This window comes from Brachyhypopomus gauderio, unplaced genomic scaffold (assembly GCF_052324685.1).
Source record: "Brachyhypopomus gauderio isolate BG-103 unplaced genomic scaffold, BGAUD_0.2 sc57, whole genome shotgun sequence".
NCBI classification, from domain to species: domain Eukaryota; kingdom Metazoa; phylum Chordata; class Actinopteri; order Gymnotiformes; family Hypopomidae; genus Brachyhypopomus; species Brachyhypopomus gauderio.
The window spans coordinates 335,540-360,786 of record NW_027506880.1 but is presented as its reverse complement, the minus strand read 5'-3'; the positions used below and the strand labels follow the sequence as shown (position 1 = coordinate 360,786).

Sequence of the window (25,247 nt, the reverse complement as noted above, 5' to 3'; positions counted from 1 at the left end):
GTGTGTGTGTGTGTGTGTGTGTGTGTGTGTGTGTGTGTGTGTGTGTGTGTGTGTGATGGGAGGATGAACATGCATTTGTTGAATTCGGACAATTCACGGTTATTTCAGCTGTTCTTAAGGCATAAAACAGACCTGCGTGTGTAGAGGAGGTGGCCACGGTCTCTCTAGTGTTCTCATTAGAAACACACTGGTGCAGTCAGAGCTGAGAAACTCTCTGGAACCTGCATGATGACAAACTGCACCTTCCTGCCATCGACAGTGAGAAACAGCAGCACAGCGTTGCAGAAGAGCTGGACTGTCACCGGCTGAACAGTGAAGTGTTGTGACATTAAAACCTTGGCGGAAGACACAATCCTGAAAAGGTGCACAGGCACACTCCACGTCACTAGGCTCAGGCAGGGCGTGGACATCATTGCTAAAGTGCCAGCCTTAGCCTAACCCCCATATCCGCTCTCAAACACGCTGCCCGCCGTCTGTGTGGCAACCACCGTGAGGTCTGACCTTGACAGAATGGAGGTCAATTAAATCTCACTTTATATTCCTCTTGCAGGATAGGCAGGCAACAATAATGAAAAACCTTCAAGGGACTTTTATTTTGTAAAATGCTTCCAAGTGATCCGCACAGCTAAGAGATCACAAATCACAGGAGGAAGAACGGACTGGCATGTCACGCTCCCACCTGCCCATATATAGTCAAGATATAATGCTGTGTTCACATCGTTTTTTTCAGACTGTTTTTCAGGAAATGATGAACTTGCTCCGGCCGCCCGGCAATGGGTCACTGAGCAGCAGTGGGGTAGCCCATAACCGGCACTGACCGAGCGACTGTTATTGTTATTGACACTTTCATATTTGAGTTTAAGTGCACACGGAACAGTGCTGACACACGGCCACGCCTCTCCAGCACCCTGGGCTCGCTTATTTCATTAATCTCGACACGGTTGGCTAGGGCCTCGCCCCACCCACCTGCCTTACCCTGCCCACATGCCTTGCCCCGCCCACCTGCCTCGCTACCATGCGGCAGAGGAGAGCCAATATAAACAAACATGTCATCCTACACACGGCCGTAACAGGATTGACAGCAAGCACAGTTAAAGGATGAGTAGACGCTATTAACCCGCCCGACAAGCTATCAATCCTGCGGGCAGCAGGCGGCCCCTCTCAAGCTGTGAGCTGTTCCCCTAGGGACCACGACTGGCTGGCGCAGACAGAGACGGTCAGCTAGCATGCTAGCCCATTAGCTGAAGCCGCCTGAAGGGGTCCCCAGTCCCCTCCGCCACACAGACGCAATCAGACTGGATGCCAGTCGCCCTTTTAGATCGCCTGGCCACGCTTCTTGGGGCTTCACCAGCAGACGTGACGAGACCAGCGTGCGGGGTTAGCGGATGGTGACAGACACGTTCCTCCCCATTTGACGGCTCTTGACCACCAGCAGTGCCTGTCTGCCGGGGCCGTGCCATCGTAACCTTTGCTTTGCGGGTGAATACGAACACAGTCCCACGTGAACTTCAGCAGCTCAAATGCCAGACTCGGTTTAACGTGACCTAAAACACCTGACAGCTGCCAACAGCCATGCGAATTCACCCATCCTTCCTTCACAGTCACTGAGCCTGAACAGCCATGCATTCAAACTCCAAACACCTTCTTATCAAGCCACTACTCTCTCTCTCTCTCTCTCTCTCTCTCTCTCTCTTTTCATTAAGACTCTTGGTCACAGTCTCTGTACATCTGCATGGACATATAAGCTCCCATCATCTCCTCCAGAGGACAGTGCATGCACGCCAGCGCTCAGCCCGGATCAGGTGGGTGCAACAGGCCACAGACCCTCGAGGCACACGCCAGATCAGAAAACCACCACCCCGGCGGGACCGTCCCGGACGAGGCGGAGACTCAGGATGATCCGTCTGTAAGGAGGAGGATTACGAGGACAGCTCTTTTGGTCGGCGCCGGAGAGACGCTGAGGTCCTCGTCTGAGCGGGCGAGCGGAATGGAGAACTCACCCAGGCGAGATGGGCCGTGTAAAGCATGTTGGAGCAGGGAGATGGGGGGGGCGTACTGCAGCCAGCCAGCCTCGCCCTCAGCTTTCAGGGACGTATAAAAGACATTTCAAATATCAGAGTGTCTTTTTTGCTCTAAGTGAAAGCATTAACCTCACAACTTGGCTATTTGCATTAATTCTGCCTAAATCACTTGCCGATAATACACAAATGGAACCTCAGATTTACATATATGAAATTTTTATCTGAATATAAAACACATTCATTAAAGTTTGGTGAATGAATATTTTATTTATTGAGGCAATAGATTTTTAACTACTTTTAAACAGCATTTCGACTTACTATTTAAGAAGTATACCAAGACATCGCTACCAGTAAGCTAATGGTACTTGGTGGAGTATGCTAAAAGATACTCAGATACATGAAGACAGTCTATTTATTGTATTTAGCTATGGCTTACTGAGCTAATCAGCCTATTTTTTCTTTCCTCTCTCTGATGATGTGAAGCGTCCTTGGGTTTGTGAAAGGCACTATATAAATGCAACTTATTATTATTATTATTATTTTTATTATTATTATAACTAAGTTAGATTTAGTTAATGATGTAGCTAAATCTATCAGTCTAATGCACAACAGAAATAAATAACAAACTTACGTTGGTCAAGCGGGGGGGTCTGGCCCCTCATGAGTCTGCTTTAAAAGTGAATAATTGAATGAATGAATGAATGATTGAATTAATGAATTAATGAATAATTGAATAAATCAGGGGTGTCAAACTCATTTTCACCGCGGGCCACATCAGCATAATCGTTACCCACGGAGGGCCATATGTAACTTATAAATGTACCTACTCCCTAATATTAAATAACTCTCAATTTATTACTTATTCAAGTTACAAATATTACAGATATACTTGCGTAAAAAAAAAAAAGTTTGCTTGTTGCTGTTATTATAACATAAATCCTTTAAATTTGTTAGGTTATGAAACCCACATTACTCCATCAATCAACAATCAAACTATCCAAGTGAATAAAGAAAAAATGATCAAATATATCACATTTACTTTGTTCAAAACTTGAAATATCAAATTACTGTGAAAAATAGCAATTGTGCTTCAAAAAGTGCCCCCTCTGAAAAAGACTGAAGCGCGGCAATTTCTTTAGCCACAACAAAGCAGCTTTTAGGCCTACTGCCGTTTCGTTTGTGGTTGTGAACACATTCTCTTGCGATCGCAGTTAGCTTTTTAATTCTTTGACAATTCGTCGTTTTTCTTGATGGCTAATTTTGGCATACTTAGCTCCGTGTTTGGTCGCAAAATGCCGACATATGTTGTACTCTTTGAAAACTGCCACCGCTTCATACCCGTTTTTCTCCTTGAAGCGCAAACATCGCTTTCCCATCTTTCTTGTAACACCCTTCTATCTGCATCGATGTTTCTCTTCCTGGACATTTTGGAATCATTATTTGTATTTCCCAATTACACTTGGAAAATCGCATCGATATGGAAACACTGCAGTGTCGAGATGCCGTCACTTTGCGGGTAACATAATTGTGGGAAATGTAGTTTTTGCTTACTTTTACTTTTTTTGGACAATTTGGCTTTTTAAGCTCTCGCGGGCTACATAAAATGACGCGGCGGGCCAAATTTGGGTTTGACACCTGTGGAATAAATGATTGAATGAATGAACGAATTAATGAATGAGTTTGGCCCTAAATCTACGGTACGATGAATTAATGTCGTGCTCGTTCTGGTAGAACATAGAGTGGATTTACTGCAGTTCACCCTTCATTCAATTATTCATTAATTAATTCAACTATTCATTCATTCAGTCATTCCCTCTCAGGTATGCCTGTTCTCATCCTCTAATCACCTTCGATTCTCTCAAGACAACACAAAGAGGCAAATACACTGCCAGTCAAATGCATGTAGTGACATTCACAAAGGCCACGTCCCAGTCATCAGAGCCCAGAAGTCTGCAAACTCGTTATCACTCTGCTGAAACATGAAACACTCCCCAATTAACCTAGCAGCCCTTTAAAATCAACATTAATTTGCATAGTTTCAGGAAGGTTCATTTAATCTGCAGTTACACTATGGAAATGTCACATTACGTTTGTAGGACAGTGGGAGCGCACAGCTGTGCTTCGTGATCTAACGGAGCTCGTCCATGGACGTGGAGGACATTACGCCTTCCTTCTGCGGAGTAACGGGGGCAGGTAATGTTGGCAAGAATGTGACATTGCCGAGAGCGATGGCCGACGTGCTGTGGGCCTGGGAGGCTTTAATGAGCTTCGACATGGGGGTCCTGTCCCCACGCCTCCATCGTGGAGGTCCTGTCCCCATGGCACCATCGTGGGGGTCCTGTCCCCACAGCTCCATCATGGAGGTCCTGTCCCCACGGCTCCATCATGGAAGTCCTGTCCCCACTGAGCTAGACGAAACCCAGGCCACCTCATCAGCCCCACATCCCATCACTCCTCTCTTGAAATAACACAATTAACCACTGTGGCTGAGCGTTCGCAGAGACGAGCGCGGCGCTCGGAGTGGAACGCAACATCGATTTTAGCCGCAGCAGAGACAATTAGCTGCAGTTGATGCTGAGAGATGGAGAGATGGCTTCTGCAGGACAAAGGAGAGCTAGTTCTTGCATTACCGCCCCTGGGCACCATTAATACAGCAGAGAAAATGGGTTAAAACACACACAAGCACAAACACCCGCCCACACACACACACACACACACACACACACACACACACACACACACACACACACACACACACACACACACACACACACACACACACACACACTTGAAAGGGCCTGAAGAAAAGCCCAGCACTTAGACAGGCAGCCAAGACGTACACTGAGAGAAGTGAACAAACACCAGAGTTGCCCAGGCGGGCCAGGATCCTGCTCTCCCCACAACCCCCACCCCGCTGCCCCGCCTCTCTCAACCCCCTCCCCGCTGTCCCGCCTCTCTCAACCTCTCACCGCTGCCCCGCCTCTCTCGACCCCCTCCCCGCTGTCCTGCCTCTCTCGACCCCCTCCCCGCTGCCCCGCCTCTCTCGACCCCCTCCCCGCTGTCCCGCCTCACTCGACCCCCTCCCCGCTGCCCCGCCTCTCTCGACCCCCTCCCCGCTGTCCCGCCTCTCTCGACCCCCTCCCCGCTGCCCCGCCTCTCTCGACCCCCTCCCCGCTGTCCCGCCTCTCTCAACCTCTCACCGCTGCCCCGCCTCTCTCAACCCCCACCCCGCTGCCCCGCCTCTCTCAACTCCCTCCCCGCTGTCCCGCCTCTCTCAACCTCTCACCGCTGCCCCGCCTCTCTCGACCCCCTCCCCGCTGCCCCGCCTCTCTCGACCCCCTCCCCGCTGTCCCGCCTCTCTCGACCCCCTCCCCGCTGCCCCGCCTCTCTCGACCCCCCTCCCCGCTGTCCCGCCTCTCTCGACCCCCCCTCCCCGCTGCCCCGCCTCTCTCGACCCCCTCCCCGCTGTCCTGCCTCTCTCGAACCCCTCCCCGCTGCCCCACCTCCCTCAACCTCTCACCGCTGCCCCGCCTCTCTCGACCCCCTCCCCGCTGCCCCGCCTCTCTCGACCCCCTCCCCGCTGTCCTGCCTCTCTCGAACCCCTCCCCGCTGCCCCACCTCCCTCAACCTCTCACCGCTCACGGTCGTGGAAACACCACACCACTCACACTATTAACGCAGGAGAGCGACTCTTTTAGCATCACTACAAATAGCCGAAAGGTATGCGTAATTAAGTCCGACCTGCAGCAGACCGTATTAAGTATAGGTGTCAAGATATACCCACTCCTCCTCTTTATCTCTGCCTTCTTTCTCCCGCATCCCCCTTTCAGCCACCACCCCAGGAGACGAAAAAGAGGAACAGAAAGAGAAAATCTGGCAGTACAAAGAAGCCTGGATAGATAATTGGGAATCGCTGCTCCTCCTGCCACTCTGGGATCAAATAAGAACACTTCCTGTTCCACTAGAGGAGTTAATCACTCGTCCTGACATAGTGGAGTGTCTGCAATCAGCCCGTTTACAGTTTGTTCTCATCAGTCACACCTGGTTCAACTTGTAAATGCTTGGCTAACACACACAGGAAACAAAACTTTCATCATTGGTAGAGTATCACCACCTTCTTACTTCACATGGGAGGGGCATGTGTGGTGTGGGTGGGTGGGTTAAATTTAATGTGGAATTGATTTGGAGATGAACATGACTGGTTTCTTGGGTCACAATTCTCCAATTCTCCCAGTCTGTGGTTTTGGTACCTTTTAGCCTCTGAGTTATGTAGGCTGAACTCAAAACTCTAAGTCTTGTTTTCATCTACCCCCACTGATGCGCCCTGTGGTCTTGCTGAGATGAGGGAGGTCACGTCACAACAGTCACCTTCCCACTATGATCAGGTGTTATTCAGGACTGTAATGGTGTTATTCAGGACTGTAAAGCAATACCACACCAGGTGTGACTTCTCGTGGCAGTTTTCCTATTGTGGGGTGATACCCGTATGTGGCGACTTTTAATTGGTGGGTGCTGGTAAACAGTTCTTTGGGAAAACAAGACTAAAATATGTCAGATGTCATGTAGCTGAGATGAGATAGGACTTAGGCTTATCCATCCATCCATCCATCAATCCATTTCAGGTGAATTTGTTACTATAGTATAATGTGTTTGCCTCAGTACAATATCTATCAATTGTAATGTGTAACTGATTGCGTGATATTTCACTAATAAATCGAGTTGCCCTGATCTCATGTGAAGCTCAGTTCTTCAGATAGCATTATGCAATGAAAATGTTTAAGCGCTCACTAAACAGAGTAAAGAAGCAGCTATAGTTTTATATATTGCTGACACCAATTCCCTGTAAAGAATCCAATCTGCTTCACACGTTTACGAGGTTAAACCATAAATCAGGGGAACCGAGCAGTAAAGCTCTGACAAAGGAGCCCGTTTTAGCGTTAAGGAACTTTATTGAGCTGGTTTTGCATAGAAAGAGTTTGCTCGGTTTAACATTTTTGCTATTTAGAAGTTGGAGTCAGATTATTTCCCAAGTTTTTATACGAATTAAACCCTCGCCCAAACCAGCTTTCATCCGTGGGTGTAGGTAAATGGAGTAGGGGCAAGTAAACACAGCAATAAACCTGCGTTCAGTCTAGGTGATTTGTTTGTAAAGAGAAACTTTCATTTGAAATGAGTCCCCTCATCCTGTACCTGGTGCACTCTGGGACTTCAAAAGAGCTGGTGGCCTTTGATTTGCTCTAGTCGCCACACATCCAGTGAACTCAAAGGTATGTTTTTTGGCCTTCGTACCCACACAAATGGGTTTCAGGTGTGGGATCCAGCCGTCCGCACCCCGAGGATATGTGTCAGCAGCCTTAATTACTTCATTTGCCAGTGAGACTGCGTTTACATGGTGGAATCAGAACTGTACGGGCTGGCGATGGAGTGCAGAAGGTCCTCTGAGCTCCAGAGGCATCAGAAAGAAAGTGTGCAAGAACACCGCTGATGTATAAGCCCTAAATCCTACATAAGCACCTTAGGAGTTCCTTGCTTTAAAATGAAAATCTGATGCCAGATTGGGGATGTCTTTAGTCTGTTCGACTGGACTGCCCAGAACAGATTCAAAAATATTAAGGTGAAAGCCATCGTCACATGTCATGGGAAACGTAAAGGCCGTAGAGGCTAGCTTGCACTTTATATTTAGCTCAGCGAAGACCCCTAATTCCATGGTCCAAAATGCTGGGTTGGGTTCCCATGCACCATTCTTCAAGCTCTCGTAAGTTTAGAGGACTAAAGTTCCACTCTGAAAAGGCCTCGGGTGCATGGAATGCTTTCAGGTAACAGGGGTGGATATATATATATATACAGTATATGTATGGTTTGTCCAGTACTCCGTTCTAATCTGCTGTCCCATACATTTTTGCATCTGTGTCTGCACCAAATGTATCCCACCACAAGAAATTCAGAGAGTCGATTCTCTTAGTGGACTAAATATCAGAGAGAGTGTGGCAAGGCAGAGCGTCTCAGAAAGCATAACAAGCTATCATCTTCACGCTAACATAGAGAACGTCCTTGGGTGTTGGTGTTTGTTTCAGTTCCACACTGGTCCTGACATGGTGAATGAAACATTTGTTAGCATCCAAGGACAGACCATTTCATTTTGCGGGTTAGAATGAGCAATTGTCCCAGAAGCAGACATCTTGACCAATCTCTGACAGCCATGTCAGCGTGATCACTCAAACAAAGAAAAAAATGGTCTGAGCTCAAAATAGCACAAACGCCCTGAGCTGTAAGAACTGAGCTGTGTTTTGCATGCACTGATTTCCCTGATAGACTACAGTTGCAAAGAACATGACAGAAAGTGCCATACATGCTAAGCGTGGTGGTCCAGGACTGCCAGGGGACCGAGCATGCACCTGGACAGACCGTCAATCTGGACAGGCCGCGGTTCTCCAGAATATCTTCCAGAAACACACAGACTGGCAGGTGTTTACTTAAATGTCAAGTTTGCCATGTTACGCTGTTCTATCAGGGAGTCACTGCTGCTGAGACAAATGGCACCAGAGCTACACCCGAGGAACAAATTTCACATTTGTCCTTATACACTCTGGAACTCACAAAGGCAGCAATTTATAGTCCCATAGAGGTATCAGGCGAAATCTGTCATGGAGATTAAAGTTCTTTGTCACTGTTTTAGAGTTGCCCTTAAATTTCCTTCCCACTGAAAACTTTGAAACTACTAGTGTAACCTTTAAAATCTAAAACAATTTATGAGTGTTTAGGAATCTTTGAGCAGTTTGAGCAGTGAGCGTTAGTTCTCACTCTGTCTTTCTGTCTGTCAGGTGTCACTGCAACAGCCTACGTCCTACGCACTCTGACCTTTGCGCATCCTGAAACTTTTCACCTTTCTTGTTTTTCCTGTCTCCCAACTCCCACCTGAAACATCATTCTCTGCTCAATCTTTCTCCCTCCCCATCCATCCCTCCCGCCTTCCCTCTCTCCCTCCCTCCCCATCCATCCCTCCCGCTCCCTCTCCCTCCTTCCCTCTCTCCCTCCCTCCCCATCCATCCTCCCGCTCCCTCTCCCACCTTCCCTCTCTCCCTCCCTCCCCATCCATCCTCCCGCTCCCTCTCCCGCCTTCCCTCTCTCCCTCCCTCCCCATCCATCCCTCCCGCTCCCTCTCCCTCCTTCCCTCTCTCCCTCCCTCCCCATCCATCCTCCCGCTCCCTCTCCCGCCTTCCCTCTCTCCCTCCCTCCCCATCCATCCTCCCGCTCCCTCTCCCGCCTTCCCTCTCTCCCTCCCTCCCCATCCCTCCCTCCCACTCCCTCTCCCTCTCTCCCTCCCTCCCCATCCCTCCCTCCCACTCCCTCTCCCTCTCTCCCTCCCTCCCCATCCATCCTCCCGCTCCCTCTCCCTCTCTCCCTCCCTCCCCATCCCTCCCTCCCACTCCCTCTCCCTCTCTCCCTCCCTCCCCATCCCTCCCTCCCACTCCCTCTCCCTCTCTCCCTCCCTCCCCATCCATCCTCCCACTCCCTCTCCCTCCTTCCCTCTCTCCCTCCCTCCCCATCCCTCCCGCTCCCTCTCCCTCCTTCCCTCTCTCCCTCCCTCCCCATCCCTCCCGCTCCCTCTCCCTCCTTCCCTCTCTCCCTCCCTCTCCCTCTCTCCCTCCCTCCCCATCCATCCTCCCACTCCCTCTCCCTCTCTCCCTCCCTCTCTCATGCACTCTCCATCAGGAGAGTGAGAGGCTTGCTGCTCTACAGGTGCTCATCTCACTGTTCCCACACCAAGGGCCTGTTGCCATGTCAACCAAACAAAGGCCTGCAGTAGATCACTTCTGCTATGATACAGGGACAGCGAAGAGAGAGAGCGAAAAACTGAGGAACAGAGGAAGTGACAGAGACGGAGCGAGAGAGGGACGCCTCTCTGCAGACAAACAAACAGCCAAAATAATCACGGCCAAATGGCTTATAGGAAATCTGTGACTGTATAGTTAGCTATGGAGGAAAGGATGTGCGCAGACGGGCACGACAGATATGGCTCCGATGAGCCAGGATGTCCGCAAACACCTCTGTGTTTCATTTACTGTATGCAAAAAGCTGCACCATTTAAGAAGCAAATGCCCAGCACACCTTCGGTCTGTGTGTACCCATCAGACACGCCCTTCCTCCAAAGGGACAGATCGATAGCACCTGCTTTCTCCTTTCGGAGACACAGACGGTTCAGTGGTCAATATGGCAGAAATGAGGAAGCTCATGTCTTTGGTCTACCATCTCAGGGCCGCCCAGGGCTACAGGGGCAAAACCCCTCAATGGCGTTCCTCTGATGTTCCTGACGTTCCTCCTTCTCATCCTTCTTGCCATCTTTTTTCTCTAATGTCATCCAAAAATCAGTGAAGCTCTACAAGCCTTCTCAGTCATCCATTATTATGGACATTTTTTATCAGTCAACCTATTTCCTGTTAATGTTACTGGGCTCAGAGAATGAAAGGGAATCACATTTGTGGCTCAGAGGACAAGGCGCTCCTATTTGGAGGGTTACAAAGACTCCGCTGCCTCTTTAAAGGGCAACGAGAGGCTTTCTAGATTAAAGGACGGCCCCGTCCTTTTCCACCTTTGCTTACTCATTTATTTCTTCTTTCACTCCATTCTTTGGAAGGTTAAAAAAACAGATGATACAAAGGAACAAAAGGGAAGGGAACCAAAACAATGCAGTAATGGCGAAAGGATAGGCTGCCACTAAAATGGAGGTCTTCTCTCGCCTTCCACCCAGGGCTATTTTAGGTTTGGGTGGGCTGCCTGTTCCGGGTGGTGCCAGCATCCGAAACCAGCCAAGCGAACAGCTAGGTGTGCCTGTGGATGTATTCGATGAATCAATTAATGAATCCACTATTCATTGAGTCAATAAAGATTTTAAATACAGAATGCCTTTGGACAACCACAGGATGCCTCCAAGACATTTCTAGGAAAGGAGTTTATTCTTAAACATTCTTAAACGGGCGGGATCAGAACACTCTCTGTGTCTCCGTCTGGTGGGCGCGTGGGCCGTCCTTCTGTGTTCTGCAGGTATTATGGTGCTGAATATTCATGAGCCTCCTCCTTATACAGGGTTCCTGGCGGATCACGTGCGCCTATGCGCCAGCCCCTGAGAAGCCTGCTCTCCTACGTCCTCGGCACCGGGGGCCAAAGCCCACATGGACCCATGCTTGATTGCGCGTTTTATCTACTATACCCTCCAAGGAAAACAGAAATCAGGTAGTGACAGTGGACGGTTGGTGCCGGCGAGTCGGGTTATGGCAGCTTTAAAATACTGCACTGTCGGGTTATGGCAGCTTTAAAATACTGCACAGTCGGGATATGGGACTTAAAATACTGCAGCAGCATGCCATATTGCACTGTCCTTCCGGAAGCTGTAGGAATGTATGACTACAGCAAAATGATCGTGGAGGTTCAGACTGAACAGCAGGTCGCTTTGTTCTAATAATGGTTATATTCTGTGCGATCACATTTAGAAGCACATTTATATATACCATTTAAAAATATATATCTTTAACTGTAGTTTAAAAAAGATCATATGGAGCTAGAACATGTATTTCTTGATAGACAGTACAGGCCTATGTTGCTAAAAGAGGACTGTACAATCCTAAACTTAAAGATGTGAGCTCTGATCGCCCCGCCTATACAATCCAACAAACACGTGGAGTGCCTCTTGACGCTTTGCTCACACGCGAGGGATTAATTGGAAGCGCACTAGAAACTGTAATTGAAAAACACAAAGGCCAAATAAAATCCTTCAGCTGCTAATGAAGTTGCTCTCTGCTAGCTGATGCAAGCTAGTAATGCACTGCGGACGAACGCAATCACGCGGAAGTGGGTTCTGCGCCCTACGCTTGACACAAAAATAGATGTTTTTTTTTTTTTTTTTAAGCACAAAACGCACTGGTTTAGAGAGGCGTTCCTTTTCAGAAATCAGGACTGGTAGCTAAAGGGACTTTAAGCATTTTGCCATGCAAATCAGCTCTATTATCATAAACAAGGAAGGTGGGGAATCTCTTCTGAGGCGACCTCAGCTGCTGGATGAGCTTCCAACGCACCTCCGAGACTTTAATAGCTTCGATAGCCGCTGCACTTCACCAACGCCGTGGGGGATTTATTTTTTGGACTTCTTTCAAAACGATGCAATTTAATAAATATTTTCGATCGTCTTCTTCACCTTCTGCATTTTTTTTCCGCAAGCGCCTTGCAGGTTTGCTCATCTCACAGCTCGCGCTCGCGCGTCTCCGGTAATAGACCCCCGCTGACGCCACGAGACAACCGCCTCTTAATTGCACACTTTAATAGTCGTGCATCTGATCACTGGAGGCGCTCACCTACTACACAGCCCTAATTTCCCCATGATATTCTTAGAGCCTTCGTCATACTTTCAGACCGAAAGCAACGGCTATTTTGCATGGCGTTTGTTTATGCCACAAGAATAGGCCGCATATACAATCTGAAGTCCGCCGATTTTTAAATTTATTTATTTAGTCGAGTTGAATCCGTGACGAGCCTGTATCTACTCGACTTTTAGCCTCTGAACCTTCTTCTGCAGCATCATCTCCGTCCCAAGCCCTTCAGTGTGGAGACGATCACGTGTTGGGGATTACGCCCTCGTCCCCGAGGCTGACCGCCTGAACCAAATCTCCTGAGTCATTTGCTAAGCCTGCGGGCTAGAACTGCAGTAAGTACAGTTTAGCCCACTGTACAGTTTAGCCCACCACGCGCAATAAACGCTCTCTACGGGTTCCTCGCGGGAAAAGGTGCCACGGCGGCAAAATGCAAATCACTTTTCTGAAAACCGAAAACGGGGCTCGCGATGACATTTTGTCAATCTGCTGTTGGTCTTTCGAGAAGTCCGCTGATTAAATCACGGCAACTCATGCCGATCATTAAATCTCGTCGGCCATAAAAGTGTCTAGGAAGTATGACACACTTGTGGTGTAACACTGTACGCACGCCTTCACCTGAAGCATATCTTCAGGATTATACAGATGGCAAACCGTAATATACATGACACGATGTCACAGCAGCGAGCTGCCGTGGACTTAAAGCAGGGTTGTGATTTCGCTGCTGACGTTCGGTCTGCGGGAAAGTTTCAGAACAAACGCTAAGCATTCGTGTTATAGTATGCCATTTTTAGAGCTGAAACTCGTGACCTGTGCCCGGTGTCTTTTCGTACAGATGAAAACCGGCGGCAGCTTTGCAGCGTTGCACATTGCTTGTTTAAGAGCATCAAAGTCACCTAACCTAAAAATAAAAACTGGAAATAGCTTATGGGTATGAATGGGTTGACTGTGTGTTTTGCATGTTGTTTGATGTTACAAATAGATCTGTCATATCCTGATGGCAATACATGTCTTCCATTACACGATTGGCTGTGTTAATGACAGCAGTTGTAAAGCTACAGGAAGCCAATCTACCGACGTAAGGTAGATGAGCGAATAACACTAAAAGCAGTCAGATATAAGACTTTGTGCCTTCAATGGATATTTTTAGCCACTGGGAAGATATAGAGAACCTTCTGTGCAATGGACAAGTCAGGGGTTTCCCAGAGAACAGCGGGCGTCTGTTCAAGCCTCCTTGAAGAGAAGTTGAGAGTGTCTTTCTGCAGAATGGCAGTGTGTTTGGAGGAGATGGTTCGATCAGAGAGAGGAGTCTTCTCAGGTGGAGCTCTCTGATGGTGTCAGCATGTTCCTCATCCACAGGGCCCTTGTGTCAGCGACGAGCTAGACCAGACGTATCACACCTTCATGCCTCTGAATGAACAGGACCACCCAGTTTTTAATAAGCTGACACCTTGATTGTGAAAAGGTTCTGAGTTATCTGCAATCGACAAAGTCCTGGAGCCGGTAACGCACCAAAAAAAATCAATAAATAAAAATACATAATTGGATTTTAGATTTGATTTAATCTTCAAACTGGAGTTTAAGACTGAATACAATCATACAAAGCGAATCAAATAACCCTGATGAAATGTAGAAAAAGGCAGTTGGATGAGGCTTTGAAAGACCAGGGGTGCTTTGTGAGAAACGCCCCACACATCTCATTCCTACCCAGAGTTGAGCTGGGCACCTCTGTCCACGCTCCATCCACACTGTTCTTAATCCATCCACTCTGTTCATACTCCATCAATACTCTGTTCAAACTCCATCCACACTCTGCTCATACTCTGCTCCATAAACGCTGGGCTGACCTCAGCAGTCAGCGAAGGACCTCAAGCAGCAGCTCAGACTGAGGGGCAAAGATGGAGAGAGCAGAGCAGAGATGGGAGGGATGACAGGAGAGAGGGACTTAAGTGGATGAGCATGCAGCAATGTATGGTGGGTAAGTGGTGGAATGCAGGAGGGAGCTATAGGGCTCAGCATGTGGGCGTTCACGTGCTCACGTGGCTCACGTGCCCTGTGAAATGCATTTTGTAGCACCGCCTAAATTAGATGACCCCGCCCTTACAGGCCATAGGCCCAAAACATCTCACAAATTAATTACCATGGTAACATGGCTTCAGAGTTGTGGCATTAGCTTATCAGTTATTGCACTCCACTAGGTATCCTCCCCACTCACATCAAGACCCCGCCCCCTCTGCTCCCCGGCTCCTCCCCTCCACCTGTCATGTAGGGCTTGTGCTTCTCTGCAATGCCAGGTGTGAAGAGCCCGTCTGCCATGACAACCCAGTACAGATCAGTCAGACCTCTGGAGAGAGTGAGACAGACTGGAAGACAGACAGGAGCAGAGACAGTGAGACAACAACAACAGAGTGTTCCAAACAGCAAGAGTGAGATCAGTGTTGTGCAAGAGGACAGAAGCTTTTTGTTGTCCCCTTCCATACCTCTTTGTAAAGTTGGCCCCCATTATAAAGTGAGCTCAGCAGGAAAGAGTCACGTTGGGCTTTTTGCTGTGGTGTCAGTCTTGAGATCCCTCAAGATTTAGGGGTAATAAGTGAGGACAAAACAGCACTTTGCAGGCACGTATGAGTCACTCCCGCTTGTACAAATAAGAGGATTCAAACTGATGCTAAAAAAAGCCCCCTTCTTATTCTTCTAATGATTAGGCTTAGAGAAGGAGAGAGAGAGAAAGTGTGAATATCTTAATCGCTCTCCCACAGCCAGAGGACAGAGAGGCCAACGAAGGCAGCGTCATGACTAGAGGAAGAGGACGTCCTGCAGACAACCCTCGTGGCCTCCAGCCCAAATCGTGTTGAAGATCATTACACTGATGGAACAAAACAAACCACCTCCAGCCAGAGGAGGTGATGACATGGAGCTGCACGGTGAAGGTAAAGTCTTTTGTTTTTTGCACAAACATGCTGTGATTTGGCACCAAATGCTGGCCTGGAGAAGGTCATTTGTGTGTGTGTGTGTGTGTGTGTGTGTGTGTGTGTGTGTGTGTGTGTGTGTGTGTGTGTGTGTGTGTGTGTGTGTGTGTGTGTGTGTGTGTGTGCGTGTGTGTGTGTGTGTGTGTGAATACCCCTCTTTTGAAAGAGCACTTAAGCTCTCATTCAGTACCTGTTTAGTTACAAAATATCACCTCTCTGGGTTTAGATGCAGAGTTGGGATTGCTCCTGCATTTCCTGCATGAGATAGAATCTCCTATCCAATCAGACTCCCAAAGGGGCTGTAGTGGATCCCGATCTCCTCTCTGATCACACTCCCCTCGGTGCTGTAGTGGATCCCGATCTCCTCTCTGATCACACTCCCCTCGGTGCTGTAGTGGATCCCGATCTCCTCTCTGATCACACTCCCCTCGATGCTGTAGTGGATCCCGATCTCCTCTCTGATCACACTCCCCTCGATGCTGTAGTGGATCCCGATCTCCTCTCTGATCACACTCCCCTCGATGCTGTAGTGGATCCCGATCTCCTCTCTGATCACACTCCCCTCGATGCTGTAGTGGATCCCGATCTCCTCTCTGATCACACTCCCCTCGGTGCTGTAGTGGATCCCGATCTCCTCTCTGATCACACTCCCCTCGATGCTGTAGTGGATCCCGATCTCCTCTCTGATCACACTCCCCTCGGTGCTGTAGTGGATTCCGATCTGGTGTCTTTGAAGGCTACAGCTTACGAGAGCCTGTCTCCACTGTAGGAGTAGATCACAGCAAGCTCTTCTGTTCCTGTATCTCCAGGTTTGGACCTGCTGGATGCTCTGTGGTTCTCCTCTGCTCAGCACCGATGTGCAGAGTGGTGATTTGAGTTTTTGTAATGTCTTGAACATGTCTGTCTTCTTAGGCCTGCCTCATCAACTAGACACGAACAATGCCAATGCTTACTGGAGGTGTTTCGTTTCCAGCTTTTGACCGTTGCGCACAAAACATCCCAGGAGGTGTTTGTAAAAGATCTCAGCAGCTGTTTCCGAAATCTGTGAACCAGCCCGTCTGGCACCAGTGGACATGCCACGGTCAGAGTCCCCCAGACTGCAGTTTGCCCAGTCTGATGTTTCATGTGAGCATTAAATGAAGCTCCTGACAGATGTGCGTAAGATTGCATGCTTTCAGTCACTTCCATTGGCTGATTGGATAATTGCACAAACGGTCAGGTATACAAGCGTTACTAATAAAACATCCATAATAACATATACAAATGCACACATGCATATACACAAGCCTGTGTGTGTATAGTATGAATATTTTAATAAGTTAAACATGTTGTGTGCGCATGTGAACAGTGACACTACATTAGCTGATCTGTATGTGTGCACGTCACTTTTGTGCCTGGGTCCAGAGCTCAAGAATTCTGGGGGGGCCTCCACCCAACTCCATCCTGCAGGCGTGGGCCAGGATAGTGGGAGATCACTATGCCGTTCAGCATGGGCATCCGACGCACATAACGTGGAGAGAAACGCCATAGCAGAAGAAATGCAGATTTTATGCAAATAAGGCCATTTTCCATAAAGCCTGCTCAACCAACTAATAGTGCACTGATAATGCATCCACTGGTGTGTGTGTATGTGTGAGTATGTGTGAGTGCGTGTGTGTGCGTGCGTCTGTGTGCATGCGTGCGTGTGTTGTGTGTGTGTGTGTGTGTGTATATAGGGGATGTTGATGTTCGTGTTGCCAGAGCACAGATCCAGAACCTGTCAGGAACCTCAGATCAGACGTTGGGTCAGGGAAGTGCTGACAAGGGAAACTCTGAACAAATCCTTCAGCATTTTCTTTAACATGACCGGCTTTAATTTGCTCTGGTGTTTAAGTGCCTGACAAAAAGATTTTAGTGCTTCGCTAGAACTAGGAGCGGCATTCCCCATGCCGAGCGAACCGCTCTGAGGCCCTTGGATGCGTCCGCGTCGTCTCGCACCTTAGATCTCGCGAGCACTCGCGCCTCACCATGCAGAAACATCAGATGTTCCACATCAGAGCGCTTCCTCTGGAAGACAAACACAAAAGCTCTGCTGATCTCTGCCAAAGGCCGCCACGCTGCCATCATGTTTCCCGCAATAAAGGAAGAACAGCATCCATTTCTTCGGCAGCCGGAAGTCTTGGCAAGGGCAGCGAGACGCTGAGACGCAAGAGGTGTTGTGGAGTTCCTAAATTAATCACGCACCACCGAACTCTTACATCAAGAGCCAATGGGCACAGTGCAGGGGCAGGAAGAGGCGGATGCCTTTATTCAGACTTTGATCAGGACAAGATAATAGAAGAATCAGCAGAATAATTAACAGCGTTGTGACACAAGCATGAGCTAAGCCTGGTACTGCGTGCTCCGCTGTAAATTAGTGATCGCTGGTAATTAGAAAGAAATTGCTACACTTCTGCTAGTTTCTGTTCGAAGCAATGTATGATCTAAAATCTCATTATAATTTGGGTTTCTCTGAAAGAGAGATCAGACACTGTAATGGAAAATCAAACACAGTTATGGAAACAGGAAGACAGAGAAGCAGCTCTTATTAACCCAGACTGTGGACGGTGTAAAGCTCGGGGACATTTATGGAACTGTCCGTGGTGCTGACAGAAGTAATGACAAGGGGCAGGACTAATTTAGGGGGGAGGGCTTGATGCTGCAGAATTGCCCCTGCAGTCTTGATATGCCCTGTTATAGTCTGGATGTAGTTTGTTGACCCAAGTGTGCTAATACACTTTGCTATATGTAGTGTGCGTCTGTGTGTGCGTCTGTGTGTGTGTGTGTGTGTGTGTGTGTGTGTGTGTGTACCTGCAGCTACCTTAAGCCCAATGGGATTTCTAAAAGCTCTTTTTCCTCTCCAGACAAAGAGGAATCATTTTTTCTGCCTTCTGACAATCCATTGCACATGCATAATGCGACACATAATTGCATTCATAACACAGCCAAAGATTTTTACATTGACGCAGGACTTCAAGCCCAGCGCTGACATAGTAATGTAGTGTTACCCGCTCCTCCGTCACCTCCATCCTTCCCCCACTTGAGTCTCTTCGGTGGAAACTAGACAGTTTTCAATTACCCTCCACCCAGCAGAATTAAGGTGGAGGGACAGCGCTGTTGGAGGCACCACCCAGGCACATGGCTGGAGGTGCCAGTCCGTCACTTCCTGGTCCCCAGCCAGGAGCTGTGTGAGTCTTTCACTGTCTAATGACTCGGACTGTGAAGTGCCCCCTCAGCCCCGCCCCCTCAGCCCCGCCCCCTCCCGCTAAAGTCAACAAAGAGAAGATCTGCGGTCCGCCGCTCGGAAGAAACCCTCGTTCCAAGACCCCGTGTTCCGGACACGTTGCCGTGGGGACGCAGTCCCAACTGCTGGATGCCAGCCCTGCATGCGGAGAGCTCGCTGACCGGAGCTGACACACCAGCGTCTCCCGGAGAACCCGCTGAGGATGATGGGATTTCCTTCAGCTTCAGTGATAAGAGACTGAGCGCGTCTCCCAGTTTACTCCACAGCATGGCTGTTAGTGCCAGACTCCAGTTTGGCACTGGTTTGAATGGTTTTCATTTGCATTTGTGTCTACTGACAAGTACCAATCATCACAAGAGTAGAAAACAAGCGAGAGACCTGATCTCAGTTACCGCATGAATGTCAGTTGCAATATGAATGTCTTCACAGTGCCTAATAACCTGTCACTAGTAGCTAGACAGTATGGATAAAAAACACTGTACTGTGATAAAGAAATATAATTCCTTGCAAGTCTAGGCATAATGTGATTGTGATATTGATACGATGTGGTTAAAACATGGTGGGCCGTATTTTGATAAAAATCTGGATAGGGTTGGGCACTCACATCTCAAACATTTGGTTAGAAACCTTATTTGCATATTGCATCCTTTTTCCGTTATCAGTATTGCAAAGGACAATATTAGCAAACAATATTTTGCACAGCCGTGAAGAGAACCACAAGCAGGGAATGGTGCTTTGGTGTTTGGCTGTACTCTTTAAAACTATTTTATGTAATAAAGTATGTGTAAGTGGGACCAGGGTCTCTTTCCTGTAGGTCTGTGGTTGGTGAACTGCTTAAGGAGAAGCTGCCCATGGTCTGTGTTCCATAAGGAGTCACGCAAAGGTCAGGAGGCGCGACTTTGGGTTGAGTCGCCCTGCTCGGTGAACGCTCAAGGGAGCCGAATACAGGAAGCGGAGTGGTCCTGCTGAGCTGACAGCCACCCACACTGCACTTAAAACAACCAAGAACTAAACTCCAACGTGGAGGATTTGGAGGATAGCTTTATATTAGCGATGAGTCTCAGAATCACAGTTAAAATGCCCCAAAATACAGTTTTGAAAACAGGAGGACTAACGAGGAAGTGGCTCTATATCTCAGAGCTTCGCTAAAGCTGATAACTTCAGCACATTATCCCGTGCTAAGATAATAGAGCTCTAGTCGTGAGAACACCCAAGCAAGTCATCACCGCCATCACCATCATCATCACCATCATCATTGTCATCTTCAATCGCTGTGTCATTAACTGTCACAGCATTCAGAAAACACATTTGCTCTTGTTCCATGTTTCCTGTAACCTTTGAGGTGAGAGAAGCTGAAGGCTCCTTGTACTCGATTGCAATTATGTGAGAAATTGCTATCGGGTCCGTCTGACTCAATACTTCCACCTAGCTTTCTCTCCACAGAAAACACAGTTGCTCTAAGAACTTCACACTGAAAGCAATAACACCTGTCTATCAAATGTGGACTTGGAGACATATCCAATTTCTTCTATATATCAAATAATAGATTATCAGTATCAAAATGCAATTTAGGATGACATGTAACACAAAGTGGGGAGGGGGACTGGAAATGTCCAAATACCTTTAATGTGATAAAACTTTTTTGAAAAATCTTGCCCTTGCACCATAATCCATAGAACATGCGAAACAGTTAATGCTTGCAACATTTAATGCTTGCAACAGTTAACGCTTGCAAAAAGACCCAATAGGGCAAAGTTGCCATTCAAACCAGTAAACGACAGTTTGGAACAAACAGACATAAATGATAAGTAGGCGGTTATTGATTTATGATGCTAAGAACAATGCTTCACTTACCTTCCTGTACTGCCTGGAAGGGGTTGTTGGGCTCAATAAATTTTATGGAGTGGGTGATTTTCTCACTCTGCAAAATGTCATCGTTGAGGCTAAGGTCAGAGATGGCCAGCTGGAACACCTCATCATCCCTCACAGCGTTCTCCTCAAAAATGGCACCTGCGGAGAAACGCGAGCCAGCAGTTATTTGCGGCCTGTCGCGCTGCGCTCGCGTGCAAGTTGTTGCTCTCGTGGCTAAACAAACATGCAAGCAAATGAAACGATTTGCTCTGGACTGCTACAAATGTGATAGTGCTGTGATCCCAGGGGGTTATTAGGATCTGAGGAGTGTTACACTCTACAAAACACATGAAGCAGCAAAGATTTCACGCCTCCTGACACATTTCCTTCTCTGCTCATGTGCCATTAATAAGCGGCCTGTCCAGCTAGGTCAGGGCAGCACAGGCCTTCCACACATTCTTGCTGACGTAGTGCGTTTGTGTTCATCTGAATGTGACTTTATTGCATAGAACATCAATAAACATGTTTTGTGGTCCTGTTTTATCTCCAGCTCGTGTTACCAAAGTGGGAAGAGACGGGAGAATCGAAATTTTCTTTATTAAAAAAAATGGAATAAGTAGCCTCTGCTACTTAAAGAAGAAAATCGAAAAAGGAGGGAGGCTTGCATGTCTCTTTCCGTCTCTCTTACTCCTACAGGTTATAATTCAGTGGGCGATCTTCAGTGTGGGATCTCTTGATCATCACAGAAGAGCTTGCGGCATGGAAAATACACCATAAATAAACTACGGTTGCATGTGCAATTTCGTTGAGAACCAAGGACACCAATCATTGGTTTTTTTCCATGGTGCGTGTAACCATGTCGCTTTTGCACACCAGCCGACCTGCAGGTCATAAACTTGAGCTCATCTATGAACTGTAGCTGGGATGCCTAAACCTGTCATGCATGTCCATACACAACCAAATGAAAATGCTTGCGTGTCTCGCACGTCTAACGCGTCTCTGCTTCTTTGGCTCACTGATAAATGGCCGGCACGTGTCAAGCGTGCGGCGGGAATGAGGTGGTCCTGCTTCGCCCGCCGTATGGACGGCCGATAACGGGAGCGGGCGGGCTGGGTTCGCTTGATGTACAGCTGCGACGTGCAGCTTATTTAGCGGGAATAGAAGTGTCGCATCTGTTCATTCTGTCCGCCAGTGAATGCAGGCCGGAACCCCCACTGTGTGCACCCGCGTTCCAATCACAGCTTTGGAGAGTCGTGTCTGTGCAAATAAGCACACGCCATCCTGTGAGTCCGCTCCCCCACCCCCCCCACCCCCCCCGGACGAACCCCTTTATCTTTTGGTGTCTGGCGCGGTATTCAACACAGATGACAACAAGACCAGATGTGATAAAACGCACAGGCGCAATGCGTGACGGGTCCATGTGGGTGATTTCACATGTCAGATACGGCCACGTCTCCAACTTAGAGACGGCTGTGTGGAAGCGAGGAGAGCCACTGACAGACGGACCAGTTGGTGGTTGGCGATCCAATGGGTATGCAGCCATTACTCAATTTTATTTTTCTTAAAGACTTCATAGAAGCTATTGATGTCAGCGAGGTAAATGTTAAAGAAACTCTGATTATACTATAGAATAATTCTGCGACAATCTGCACCAATAAACAGTTGGCATCGAATGAACGGAACGATTGATCCTGTCTGTTAATACACAAGTGCCACAAAGACCTCAACTGTGCAAGAATTAGCTTTGATATCCACCCCGCGTGTGTGACAGCAGATAGACGGGCCGAAGCTGATAACTGAGGCCCAACACGGCGCTCGGCAGACGCTCGAGCACAAGCACAGAATCGCACTTGTCTGCACGTTTGCAGGTGGAAGCATCCCGAACCCGCTTGCCTTCCACATTCACACGCAGACGCATGCACAGCAACCACAAAGGTTCAAATGGATTTTGTTGTTATGATCTGTGAGGTTATTATATATCAAACCAACCTAAAATAAAAAAAACTCACCTAGTAGTAATTGCAAATGGTCTGCTTAGATACGTCCATGGAGAAGTAATTAAACATAGTTACTGACTACGATTTAAGAGTCAGATACATATACATCCTCAAAAATGACTAAATTCATCTCAAAAATGCATACTGGTCTAATCTGTTCATATTGGAAATTTTTGCATTTAATGCCTTATAATACTTTTCTACTGTTTTAAAAGGCTGATTATCACTCATACTTTCTTAAATAAATGAATAGTAAATCCTTTATTAGTCAGTGAGATTATTAGAACAGGTATTCAATTAACAGGACTGCTGTTTTATGAGGTGCAATAGTTTCTCTCTCTCTCTCTCTCTCTCTCTCTCTCTCTCTCTCTCTCTCTCTCTCTCTCTGTTTCTGCAGCCCATTAAGGTGCTTCATTAGGGTTCAAAGGTCGGGGTGCGGGGAGGTGTCAGTGAAGCTTCTGAGCCGCTGGAATGTCATTAAACGTGTACAGTTGTACTTATTGTACACTCTGAACTGGGGTCAAGGGGCGTGTGTGGGGGAGAGAGAGAGAGAGAGAGAGAGAGAGAGAGAGAGAGAGAGAGAGAGAGAGAGAGAGAGAGAGAGAGAGAGGACTTGTCTGAGCTATTCAGTAGTGAAAAGGAGAACACCCCCCTCCACGTTTCCCCACTTCCACAATCCTTCTTCTTCTTCTTCTTTTCCCTCCTTTCTGCAAAAGGCGAATGAATGTTGGCACGGGAATAATAATTGTTGCACACCGCAATATTTGTTACATGTGGCAAAATCTGGGAGTGGACCAGCCGGACTAAACGGCTACGAAGCGAAATGGACATCGCTGTGTGAAAAAGATCGGAGGAAGCGTTTGTTCTCTCTTCACTTATTTACTTCACGAGGCTTTCTTAAAATTTCTCTCACGTTCCATGCAAAGTTCAAGCTTATAGCCGAGAGGGGGAGGAGGAGGAAGCGGTCAGCCCTCACGCGCATTCGCTTCGTTTTCTACTGCTAGCCAAATTAAAGATGTCTCTCCAGTTTTACCAAGTTAATTGCATGTTCATGAATTATACATATATTTTCACCCTTCGCTAACCTATTCACCTTCTAACGAGACTGGACTATAAATGAGATGCTTTTTTCAACTCGGTCTTTCAAATGTAATTGTTATAATTCGAATGCGAATCAAAGCTACTTTATCGCAACCAACACCTTCTCAATTGAAAATTATTCCAGTGGCCATCGCAGATTTTTCTGAGCCACAGGCTTTCAGCTCCTCCGACTAACCCCTACAAACAGTCATCAGTTTTCTGTCTTGTACCTGATAGCGCATTCATCGGGACCATCACATCCCATATCTTTACATACCATCTTCCCTTCATTGGGCTTGAAAAATGACACACTGAATCGGTTTCGCGTTAAACATTTCTACTTGGTTTGAACACCTCGTTCTCGACTCGGAGAGTATCTGTTTCCGCGATCCTTACCGATATGAATGATGGAGTCCGCTCCTACAGAATTGCACTGCAATATCCCAAAGGAAAGGCATATTATCAGCAATTCCATCTCCGGTTTCTTCTAAAGCAGCTCATCCACACGTTCCTCAGACGTCGGTAAATTCCAAATAAGCAAACGCCGCACGTCAAAAGAGACACCGCCGTTCTGATGTGGAGTGATTAACAGGGTGAAAAATTAAAGTGTGTAGGTTTATTCAAACGACAGCGGCGTCCGGAGGGGCTGCAAAGGACCAAATGTAAGGAATCTGGAATGACGGGAAACGGTTGGGAAGAGAAGCCCGGGAAAGAATCTGTTGTTTGCGAAAGCGCAGAATCCGGTACCCTCTCCGTAGGTCTCGCTCTATCCAGCGCTCGCGGAGTCTGAGACATAACAAACTGCAAACTGCGGAGGAGGGACACCCCCGCGCGCTCGCTCGCTCGCTCCCCCGATCTGCCGTACCACGTGACTGCAGAGAAGCACTATGTAGACCGCTAAGCTGTCCGCGGAAAGCGGGGAGAGATGGAATTCGCGCGAGCAGGAGAGGAAGACAGTGGTAAGAACGGTACCCCCGAGGCTGCCGATATCACCGATACGAAAACAAGCCGATCTGGATATGAAGAGAAGACATTCAGAGAATGACGAAAAGGAATATATGTGGGAATCCCACACACCGCTCACATTTTACGGTCAAGTGCGAGGCATCGCGCGCAAAGCTCGAACCGGTAACTTTCTCTCGCTAAAGTATTAAAGTTAAGGTTTGATGTCATATAGGTGGATACGCCGTCACTTGTGTTGGTCGTGCGACAAAGTTAGCAGTTGCTACAAGTTGAGGAGAAACGAACGGTGATGTTTGCCGGCGCGTAAGAGCACCCCAGAACGGCGAGGAGCGGTCGGCGCGGCGGAGAGCCACGGTCACAAGCCTTAACAAACACGTGAAGTCTCATCAAAATAAACGCTGCTGTTTCGAACATATTACAGAAGATGGGAAGGCTTAAGTGACCCGTAACGAAAGGACAGCATTTGTCCGCCTTCAGAGAGAAAGGCCGCGGATTCTTAAGTGTATGTCTGCGTACGATGGCGTATCTGCACCTCGCGCAGTGTGTTCAAATGTTTCCTTTTGCATGTTGTCGTGGCACATCATGTCTAAACGTGTGCCATCTTCATAGTGCGAATGAAAGTTGCATACAGTCATTTTAACAACTTGAGTCAAGAAATTAATCTTTTCATTCATACCAGAATTGCCATTTAATTGACTGAGTTGCGATTTTTCAAAGCGTTAAGTGTTGTTTTAGAAGCAGAGTAC

The 25,247-nt window shown here is 47.8% G+C and overlaps 1 protein-coding gene across 2 annotated transcripts in view; it reads right to left on the bottom strand.

The window, feature by feature from the left end:
* The window catches only part of grid1b (glutamate receptor, ionotropic, delta 1b), a 247,679-nt gene extending 223,312 nt beyond the window's left edge, over positions 1-24,367 (bottom strand). For both annotated transcript variants that reach the window (XM_076988003.1, XM_076988004.1), the window contains exons 1-2: positions 23,935-24,367; positions 20,465-20,620 (exon numbers count right to left, since the gene is read on the bottom strand). In XM_076988003.1, coding sequence (XP_076844118.1) covers positions 20,465-20,620; positions 23,935-24,013 — 235 coding nt within the window. In that variant the 5' untranslated portion in view covers positions 24,014-24,367. The remainder of the gene's footprint in view (positions 1-20,464; positions 20,621-23,934) is intronic.
* Positions 24,368-25,247: the final 880 nt, after the last annotated feature.